The sequence below is a fragment of the Centroberyx gerrardi genome, chromosome 3 (assembly GCF_048128805.1).
Source record: "Centroberyx gerrardi isolate f3 chromosome 3, fCenGer3.hap1.cur.20231027, whole genome shotgun sequence".
In the NCBI taxonomy this organism is placed as follows: Eukaryota; Metazoa; Chordata; class Actinopteri; order Beryciformes; family Berycidae; genus Centroberyx; species Centroberyx gerrardi.
The window spans coordinates 4979662-4990607 of record NC_135999.1 but is presented as its reverse complement, the minus strand read 5'-3'; the positions used below and the strand labels follow the sequence as shown (position 1 = coordinate 4990607).

The window sequence follows — 10946 nt, the reverse complement described above, 5'->3', positions numbered from 1 at the left end:
GGAAGTTTTTCCTTTTTCGTTTTGCTTTCCTTTTTATTAGTTTTCACATTGGATTGGGAGGTAAAAAAAAAATACTAATAATAATATCTATCCAGAATGTAGGAGAGGATGATTGAAAAATAATAATAAAATGTGAATTTGTTTCATAAATAAAATATTATCTTGTTTCTTAACAGTGCATGTTGCTTCAATGCCAGCTCCCAGTAGCATACATCTTTGCTTTTCTGAAAATATAATAGATATTTGTCTATAATGGTGGTTGTTTGTGTTATGATGACACTGACTGGAGGTCATAATTTACCCACCACTTTATTTACACCACATCACTGACATAATGTGACTGGCATATAGTACACTCTAACTTGTGATTTTCACTAGCATTTCTATTCAAAGCATGTTATTATCGATGATATAGGTCCCTGTAACAACTGTTAATGTAATAGCTTATACTTAATAATGTCATAACTTGTCAAAATGTAATAAAATGTCTTTCTAAATAGGTTGAATATGTAATAAAACCTGAATTCCAGGTAGATGTAATCACATGTAAGAACACTAACCGGTCATTGTTATTTCATAAGGAGTCTAACATACATTTTTTTACTGAAGATGTCATAATAATATTGAATAATAATGTATATAATGTAAGAATAAAAAGAAGGCAGTAACTTGACTTATGACATCAGTTAATATTATTACATCATCAGTTAAAAACTGATACACACCTTATGCAGTAACAATCGCTGGTTAATGTAATAATGTGATGGTATTACATTACCAAGCGATTTATTACATTCATACATTAGTAGGTTATATTACATTTTTGTTTTTGCAAGTTATACATTATCCAGCAGTTGTTCTATTATCAGGTGATTAAAAACACAAATGTCTGTACAAGAGCATATTTTCAATTTATTAAAATACAAAATGGCTTTTGTGATATAAAATTCGCCCATAGTTTCTACATTTTCTATACAGTATAGGTACATACATTCGGCATGGCTTGTATTTTGGGGGAGTAAAAAAAGTGCATCCTAGCCTATGTACAGGCACAGCATATTAACAACTCACAGACAGTAACAGACATTGACTAAAGCTTGAGCTGACTTCTACTTCACAAAGAACCCAAATCTCTTTATATGGAGGGAGAAATGTTTGAGTTAAAGCATGCCTAATCTTGTTTAGTAATATGCTTCATACTAGAGGAGAGCCCATAGCTTGACTAGACAGCTTTGTCGATAAGAGCGATTCTTCAACTTTGTCAGCCTGGAACCTAAGAGAACCAGACCTGTGGCTCATGACAACACACTGTTTGTGTCATATGAGGACACACCGTGCACACAACCGCTTCTGTGTAACACACCGCAGCTTACGAAACACTCGTCTGTGCTCCTGTCTACTCTCTTAATCAGCGGATCACCACATCTAGGAGCTCTGCTACATTCCATCATCGCAGTAATTACAGCGCAAATGGAAGAAAACACAGGGGGAGTGTATTCTCCGGGTTAAAGGGTTTCAGGTCGGTGCCTTGAAGTCACAGTCAGCTGTTTTCTCTGGTGTGTTGTGCTCCGTAAACACACACACACACACACACACCTGCACACGCCAAGACACACACATGTCCCATTGGTGTGGCTGCAGCTATTAACAAAGGCAACTGCAAAATCCTGTATTGCTGTCTTTCCCTTTTAAATCTACATCCACCGCTCATCTTTGTCCATATTCTGTTGGACGATTTCAAATAACCGCTCATCTTTTCACTTCCCGTTTCCTCGGCCTCCTCTCAGATCTTTTCCTCTTTTGAGCGGTCTGTTTCCTCTCTCCGTGTAATGTTTTGACTTTCGCGGCGATGCCATGAACTCCCAGCAGATGCAGTTTCTCTCTCTCTCTCTCTCTCTCTCTCAGCCTTTCAGCACCTTCTCTTTGAGCAGGTCCAGGATGACCTGCCTCTCCTGGCTCTCCAGCTCGAACCTCCTCTCCCTCTCCTTCCTCTCGGCGCCCAGGCGCTCCCTCTCCAGGGCGATCTTACCTGAGGGCAAAGGGAAGGGGAGTGAAATACGGAAAGCAGCGTAGCGCCCAGCACAGCCTTATTTTGTCGTACATTTCAATTCCATTTGAAAACTTCAACTGGTATTCAAACTGGTGCAAATGGCAAGTCTCCCTTATTTTCATCGCTCACTTGACAGATACATGATGTGATTTTACTTTAAATGTCACCCAAACTTCAGCAAGACTGTGACATTTTAAAATTGTTATTCCTTGACCATGCACTTGTCACAGTGTGGAGAAAACCTTCTACGTTTGTCTTTCAGCATTCCTCACTGAAACCACTGGGCCAGCTTATCATTTATTTCCAAGAGGAATGCTAAGAATACTATTACACAATTTTCTGATTAGTGCCGATACAGAAGCTTTTTCTCCACAATGTGACAAGTAGCTGGGCCGAAATAACATAACAGATTCAAAATGTCTAAGCACGTCTTTAACTTTTTTGTGAAAAAACGTGTTACAGATATTACAGTCATTAATGATTGTGAGCAGCCATTGAACTGAATTGATGAAACTATAAACAAAACTATATTTAGGGGACTTTTGGATCCCTTTGCAGATCTTTTTATTTTTCACCTTTGGCAGAAATGAATAGGATTTTTGGTTCCCATTTACTAAGCGTTTCATCCTTTAAATGACATCATGTCAGTAGAAAGGACAAAAATTATTATGTTTTGTCAACTTAATCCATTTAAAAAATTTTTTTTTTTCTAACAACCATGGTGCTTTATTGTCACATCACAAAGCCACTGAAAAAATGGGACAAACACTAGAATACTAAGCTACTGTAGGCTTTTTCTTTTGTGGCTTCAAAACCGATCAAAATCCACTTTAACAAATAGAAATATCCATATTAGAGGAAACCTCTAAGGCAAAACAGTCAATGTTTGCCTCGGTCGTAATTAGAGACAATCGACTGTCATCCATATTAATTTTCATGTTAGTCTGGCAGGAGGCAGGATCCAGAATTCCTTTATTTGGGCAGAAAAACTATGTCAGGCTTGACCGGCCTATTTGAAAATCGTACTCCTCTGTATTTCCAGCTCCTCCCTCCGCAGGGCGAGCTCCTCCTCCCGCAGCCGCTGCTCCGCCTCCGAGCGTTTCTCCAGGAAGCTGAGGATCTCGGAGTAGGTCTGGCAGCAGCACTGGCAAGGCCGCTTGGCCGTGGGCGCCGTGGAAAGCTCCGCCAGCTCCTCGCGGTCCTCCTCCGGCTCTGCGGTGACAGAAACAACAAGGTGGTGCTTTATTGATGGAGTCTTTTTTTTCTGTTGTCCCCCCTTCATAGGGGAGGTCAGAGGTCAGGGTCAGCTACAGAACAGCAGAACATTAATGCAGGCAGTCGGCTAACCGGACACACACACACACATACACACACACACACACACACACACACAGGCTCCTACCGCTACAACAAAGGACCGTGATTTATACAGACTGAAATGCAACATTCTGAACTTCTCCTCTGTAGAAACATGCTTATTCTATTTTACTCTGTGGATGTGATAGTCGGCATCTTGTCCTATTGGTAAGCTCATAAAGTTATGATTTAGTAAGTGAATGAACAACCACCATTACTTCATCAGTCTTGAGACTGGAGGTCCCAAGTTTGGTGTCATTGTATTTGTTTTAACCTCAGCCTTATAATTTCCCCTCTAAAATAATATAACCTTTGAGCCCTGTTTCCTACACATATATGAAATAAAGATGCTGCTTGGTGGACTTTATATTACTCTATATTCTATCTGTATTCTAAACATACAGGGACGGGGTTTGCCTCTCAACAGGCTGCAATGACTGCACAGTGGAAGCAAAAAATGAAAGATGAGGGTCATGTCCTTGGATACTTGTTCTGTTCAGTACATGCTGTTATAGTCAGACCTGCGGTAGCTGCCTGTGTGATGGTGATGTTGGGTTTGTCCTGCTCAGGTAGATGCAGTTCTTCCATAGCTCGCTTTCTCAGCTCCTCCTCCTGGTAATGAGAAGGACAAGAGTAACAACACCAGTAGTAGTAGTAGTAGTAGTAGTAGTGGTAGTAGTAGTAGTGGTAGTAGTAGTAGTGGTAGTAGTGGTAGTAGTAGTAGTGGTAGTAGTAGTAGTGGTAGTAGTAGTAGTAGTAGTAGTAGTAGTAGTAGTGGTAGTAGTAGTAGTGGTAGTAGTAGTAGTAGTAGTAGTGGTAGTAGTAGTAGTAGTAGTAGTAGTAGTAGTAGTAGTAGTAGTAGTGGTAGTAGTAGTGGTAGTAGTGGTAGTAGTAGTAGTAGTAGTAGTGGTAGTGGTAGTAGTAGTAGTAGTAGTAGTAGGGTAGAAGCAGTAATAGTAGGGAAGTAGTAGTAGTAGTCGTAGTGTGATATTGCAATCATAATTAGTAATTAATAATAATCAATTAAAACCAGCGATAAATGGACAAGTCTGAAATGAACTACAACTAATAAGTGATTAATTGTATGTGCTCCCATTGGAGAAAGCTGAAATAATAATTGGATCTGTATAGGTCTTTCCCCAGTGTACTTTGCAAGTACTTTGCATAGTAAGAGATGCTTTACACTGAACCAGACCTCATCCACCATTCATATGAAGTATGTGGTAAGGGTAGACACAAGTACACAAAGTACCTTACGCTGCTTATCAGCTTAATTACTACTGAAATGAATTCAATTCTTCCCAGTGTGTTCTATAGCCTGTGGTTCTGGGCGAGAAACAAGGAATGTTTTTTGATCAGAAAACCACAGAGTGCGCAGCCTGAAGCAGCAGAAACTGTCAGCACCACGCAGCAGTAGAAGAAAACACCGACCCACACAAACCACCGCGTCAACAAAACATTAACTGCCAATAACGTAAAAAACTCAACAATCAAGGTATGAAACATAGACAGAGAGAGGGTGCTGCCAGTTTCCAGCAGTGGGAAAGAAGTGGAAACAAATCTTAGTGGTACCAATAGCGGTTTACCCCCCCCTTTCCTCATCTTCCACCACACCAGCTGACCCTCACCTGGTACTTGTTGCTCTCGCCGCTGGCCAGGAGCCCCTTCTCCGCCTCCAGCTCCAACACCTCATGGAGCAGATCCTCCTTCTGGGCGTACAGCCTCTCTGTTCCGAACCTGAACGCGCCGAAAGACACAAACAAACACCTGTATGCCCACATGAAAGGACGGAGCGAAAGTGTTCTTTTTGGTAGGGCCGACGGCATCTCCGTGTCACTACATGTCAGGTGCAGTACTGTTATCCCCTCAGGTAACAACAGTGCATGCGATTAGTTTCTCCTACTGACTGGTGCCGACCTGCGCAGGCTGGGGTAGTCCTGTTTCTTGTAGTAGTCCAGCAGCAGCATGGTCCTCTCCCTGCACCGCCTGGCGTCCACCTCGAAGTTTTCATCCTGGAGGGCCGCAGTGATGATCTCCCCCACGCGCGCCCAGATCCGGCCTGATGGGGTGCAACACATTCAAGCAGGGAATCGTAAACCTTTTCATCCTCGGACCCAAATTTTCAGAAATACAGTCTCACTGCGGGACCCTAGCTACTATAAACATACTATTCTTGTTGTGTGGGGAGACAGTAAAAACAGGCAAAAATAAACTGATATAAATACAGGATAATAAGTGTTGGAGGAGCCCCAAAACCAGCAGTAGTTTCTTTGGCAGTACCCCCTAATAAGTGGCTTCCAAATGATCCACACTGCATATTTACTGTGAGAGACACAAAATAGCTGCAGATTGGAGCTATGGTCTAACGTTTAGTGAAGAATTGGAAGAAAAATCCAGTATTTTGTGATGAACTCATGTAATTTAGTTTTTGGTGTACCCACTTTCCCTCAACCTGCCTTGTCTACTTCTACTTTAGTTACTGATGTCCTACATTTCCCAGAATGCCTTTCAACAACCCGCAGAAAAGGGGCATGAAGGCGTATATAGGCGTATGGGTATATAAATAGAGCTAGCTAACCAACCGGTTTGTGAACATTGGAGTGTATCTATGATCACAGCCACGCCCATTATTCAAAACACAACATGTCTTGTGGCCGCATTGCATTCTGGTGTAATGAGGCTGCTGTGGGTGGAGAAATTGGTCTCTCTGCCTCTTCTACGATGGATTTCTCCCTGTATGATTGTTGAACGTTGGTGCAAAATGGGTCACCACCAAACAAAATAGACCAGAAATGCAAGGTACATCACCACTAGCTGTTTCTAAGTCTTCTAGGGTGGATTTTTCTGTTAAATAGCAGGCAACATTCATGTAGGCAGTCCCAACCTGACTCTTTGGAGGAAAAGGGATTCTGGGCGATAACCTCCCGCAGGAGGATGATGTCGTGCCGGGCCGAGAAACGCACCTGGCGCTTCCGTGGGGTGGTGGAGGGGCCGGCCAGGGAGAAACCTGAGGGTGAGAATATAAAAGAATAGAATAGAAGATACAGCCAAGTAATATTTTGAATCGTAGCAAGGCGGGGAACTGAGTTGGGAGAGCATCCTTCAGCCGGACGGCCCGGTTCAGTGCTGAAGTGTCCTTGAGCAAAACACTGAATCCCTAACAGTTCTATGGGTGCTGTTCTGTAGCTGAGCCTGACCTCTGACCTCCCTGTGGAGGGGGGCAAGAGAAAAGAGAATTTCCCTACAGGGATCAATAAAGTCTCACATTATTATTATTATTCAGATACCAGTCTCACTTTGGGATACAGTCAGGGACGTAAACCCATTTTAACCCAGTTAACCCAACTTTTTTATGTTCACATAAATCTTTACAATCTAAATTCATAGTATATATCATAGCAAGTGGATCAAACTGATGGAAGTTATGTGAATATAGTATCATTTAAACCAGTCTTTATACTGGTGGTTGTTTACCCACATGTATTTACTGCTCCAGTCTACACAGTCTACATGCTATTCCTATGGAGATGCTGCACAATAACTCACACACAATGACAAGGAAAGACTTGGGCCTGTGAGGTGAGTGGTGACTAACATCTGTCAGCTGCAGCCGCCCTGTTTGACAGCTGACAGCAGCTAATTCTCTTTTTTTTTTTTGCCGTTCCGCCTGCCAAAGCGCACAAGTGCGAGCAGCCCGTCCTCTGCCCTGCAGGCACAACAAGCATTTCGGAAAAAAAGAAAAGAAAGCAACCGGCGAGAAACGGCACTGTAAAGCATTGATAACGTTACATACAGCACGTCCATGGCGAACCGTGCGTCAGCGCGCAGCAGCAGCAGGAGGAGGAGGAGGAGGCAGAGGAGGATTTGTGCTCGAGCCGAGAGAAGCACCAAACACCGGCTAGGAAATGTTAATCTGAGTGAAAAGGCGTGCTAGACGTGGAGGTGGAAGCGAATCTCACCGTCGTTCATCGGCATTTCCACCACCACCCGTTCCATGTCTCTGTTTTGTACATCCGGGGTCCGCCTGACGCGCACTGTACACGTCCACTCACCAGTACAGGTTTCCTACTGACGTGTAACTCAACTTGGCGGAGAATCTGGCAAAACTGGAGAGTCGCTCAGGGCTTTTTTCTAGTTGCGCCTGCGCTAACTGGACACAAGATGGAGCCAGAGAGCCGCGTGGAATTCAACGTGGTTCCAGTGAGTGAGCGATCCTGAAGGGAAGAGCAGTGCAGCGGTTACCAAACTTTTTCCACGTCAAGGACCCCCAAATAGATATGCTTTAGATCACAGACCCAAGGTTTTGTCCCATCTGAAGCTCCATCTCAGAAGAGGACATGATGTTATGTGTAATTAGGCTACATACTGCCCATACTAGGTGGGGAGGTACTGTAACCACAATAGGGATAATGAAAGTCATCATGATGCACTCTCTCATTGTGCCTTCTTCTAGGGACTGAAATTAAACTACTCCTCAATCCTCTTCAAGGACCTTTGGTGGTCCCCAGACCCCACTGTCACTGTGGCAACCACTGGACTAGTGCACATCAGGACAAGAGAATTTCAAGAACATTACACAGTTTTGAAGGACTATAGTTATACGGAGTGAGGCACTCACTACTTCTTATGGGAATTGTTCGATTCTAAGGGTTTTTTTCAACATTCCCAAGAATCACGCGCAAGAATACTGATCAAGATCACTGGTCAAGCCACATAACCAACAAGACACAGATCCATTCTTCAATCTAAGATACTGTTTGATTATGAGCACCAAACCTTCATGAATCAAACATATTGAACTGTATGTAATGGAGCTAGGCAATATTGCCATCAGTTTAGATAAGGTGGATAAAGAATAAAGAATTGTGACCAATTACAAAATAAATCCACAAATACTTTGGGTCATATTTCGTAAATCTTGTGTGGTCCTGTCACAGTGATCCATAGGCCCATAGTGTCTCTCTCTCTCTCTCTCTCTCTCTCTCTCACTCTCTCTCTCTCTCTCTCTCTCACACACACACACACACACACACACACAATGCCTTCTCCTCATCGTTCTCTCTCTCTGCTCCCCCAGTCCTCTGTCTGTCACACTGATTTGATCCCAGTGCACGAACTCTAATTCTGGACTGGTCTAAGTGGCTAATCCTTTGTATAGATTTTAGAGAAAATATGAGGTGAAAACAAGACCTTGTTGAGTGAAACACCGATCGTTAATAATTACAGTGATGAAATAGTCATCATAACGGTCTGTGTTCGCCCATGAAACCAATGCACTCCAGTATGAGAGTCCTGTTTGGAGATGTGCTCCAGCTCTGCTGACCTATTTGACCAGTCTCTTGAAGCGGATGGTGAAGTTTTTACATGTTGGTGAGCAAATGTGCACTGTGATACTGGCATGCTTTTTAACAGGGTGAATTCCCTTGCAGTGTAGTGGCCTGTGCAATGTTGGAATTAGTTACCATTTGGTCAGCTGTTACATTGAAAACAGCAAATTGCAGATCTCGATATTTGGCAGTCATCATGCAGTACGCCCTTGTAACTCAAATTATTTGTCACAATTGCCTCAATTGAAAGAAGCTTCAGTGATGAAATGTTATTTGAAGTGCAGTAGACACAGTTACAGGGCTGCAGCAGTTAAAGCTCCAGTTCTGTGCTGGAAGGACAGAGATCCAGATGAAGTTAGCTTTAGTCCTAATCCAATTTCCTCTCTTTTGACCAATGTTTTCAGCCTTCTTCATTTGCAGAAGAAATCCTGCGTTATATAGCAGCACATATGGCAGATATACTGCTGGGTACGCTACGCAGATACAGTAATTCTAAATGGACACAGTGGTACCAAGTGGCTGATTCAAGGTTTAAAGCCTGATTCTCCATTAGTGCAGGCACATGAGGGCATTTTGTCTTGAGCTTTGTCCTCATATACTCTCACTCCAAGTTCACTTACAGTACCTCCTGATTTTCACATGAACCCCTCACGCATAGCTACGTCAGTCACAAGATAGTAGATGGAGTATATTCTCTCTGACTCTCATGCCATGTACTGAGCACCGGCACAGCCTGAGTGACAGATGCAAGATGTCTGAGTGAGTTATTTCATCTTGTCTTGACGAGTGACAGAGTGACACCCTTTGGTGTTGTGCAGAAATCTGCCATTTCGCGAAAACGCTGTGACAGCTCCGTCTCTCAATTGTTGGCTTCCTCAGTCGCCTCGGTGGCATAATAGACCTGTCATCGGCGGCGTCCTCCACCATCCCTCTTCTCCCTTTGTCTAGACGGCACTTTATCAAACATCTCCCGGCTTTATGCGAGCGCGAGACGAGGAATGTCAAATGTGGCGTTTTCAATACCTCCGTGCCAGATTGGATGGAGATAAATGTTTGACCTCCTTGGGGCGCCGTCTTCGGTCGCCTTGTGTTTTTCGGGGGAGGTATAGGATTGAAGCGCTCTCTTGACATTTGCTTCGATTCGCTTCTGAAGACGTTATTGGACACTGATGATTTCATTGTCTGAGTGATGAAATTTAGGACTTAAGGGGGGGGGGGGGAAGAAACATTTTCGTCACTTAGCTCCCTGTGCATTCACAATAGAGTGACTTTACCTTTTCCTTACCCCCCTGCCAACATCCCCCCCCCCCCCCTCTCTCTCTCTCTCTCTCTCTCCATCTTCTTTACCTGACAAGCTGTCTGCCACAATGCCCAGAGAGAGTTTGTGGAGAAGCAGAACCTTCTTATTGTCTTTTCTGTCTCACTGTATGCTGCTTCTCTCCTGAGACAGAGCAGGCACCCTTCACACATACACACACACACACACACACACACACACACACACTCACAAAAGCACAGCGAATGAACACTACCACCTCTAATTTCTCTGCTTGTGCCCTATGACCATGCCACCTGCATCCCTTCAATACAAGCAGCTACAGTATGTGTCTCTGAGAGAGAGAGAGAGAGAGAGAGAGAGAGAGAGAGAGAGAGATACTGACTGGCTATGTGTTCTCCCACATGTGCATGCTTCAGAGAGACAATTAGTGTGTGTGTGTGTGTGTATGTGTGTGTGGGGGTGCCGCCAGAGACCCTTGATGCTCTCTCTCTCTCTTTCTCTCTCTCTCCCTACCCTTCTCTCTCTCTCTCTATTTCTCCACCCCCCTCTCTCTCTCTCTCTTTTTCTCCCCACCCCTCTCTCATTCCATCAGGTCCTCACAACGCACACCACATCCTCAAACGCCTCATCTCCTTCACCGGAGCGAGAGAATCGGAGAGGGGAGAGAGAGAGAGAGAGCGTAGAAGTGACGGGAGAAAACAGCAGCACCAACGACAAGCATCTCCCTCGCCGGGGGAGAGAGAGAGAGAGAGAGAGGGAAGAAGAAGAGAGGAGAGAAAAGAGGGAGAAAGGAGAAGGGATGGAGGAGAGAGTGCAGTGGAGTGAAGAAACAAGTTTTTAGGTGGAGGGAGGATAAACTGAGCAGAGGAGCAGGAGAGAGAGAGAGAGAGTGTGAGAGAGAGTTTGGAGGAGTGAGAGAGAAAGACAGAGAGAG

General features: G+C 43.9%; 1 protein-coding gene across 1 annotated transcript; it reads right to left on the bottom strand.

Annotated features, from left to right (window-relative positions):
• Positions 1–935: 935 nt before the first annotated feature.
• On the bottom strand, positions 936–7463 carry LOC139921389 (uncharacterized). The gene is made up of 7 exons (XM_071911606.2): positions 7366–7463; positions 6291–6413; positions 5324–5465; positions 5035–5143; positions 3928–4018; positions 3077–3262; positions 936–2029 (listed from the first exon to the last, which is right to left on the bottom strand). The coding sequence occupies exons 1-7, from the start codon at positions 7400–7402 to the stop codon at positions 1902–1904; spliced, it is 816 nt and encodes a 271-aa protein (XP_071767707.1). The 5' UTR covers positions 7403–7463; the 3' UTR covers positions 936–1901.
• Between the last annotated feature and the right edge of the window lie 3483 nt (positions 7464–10946).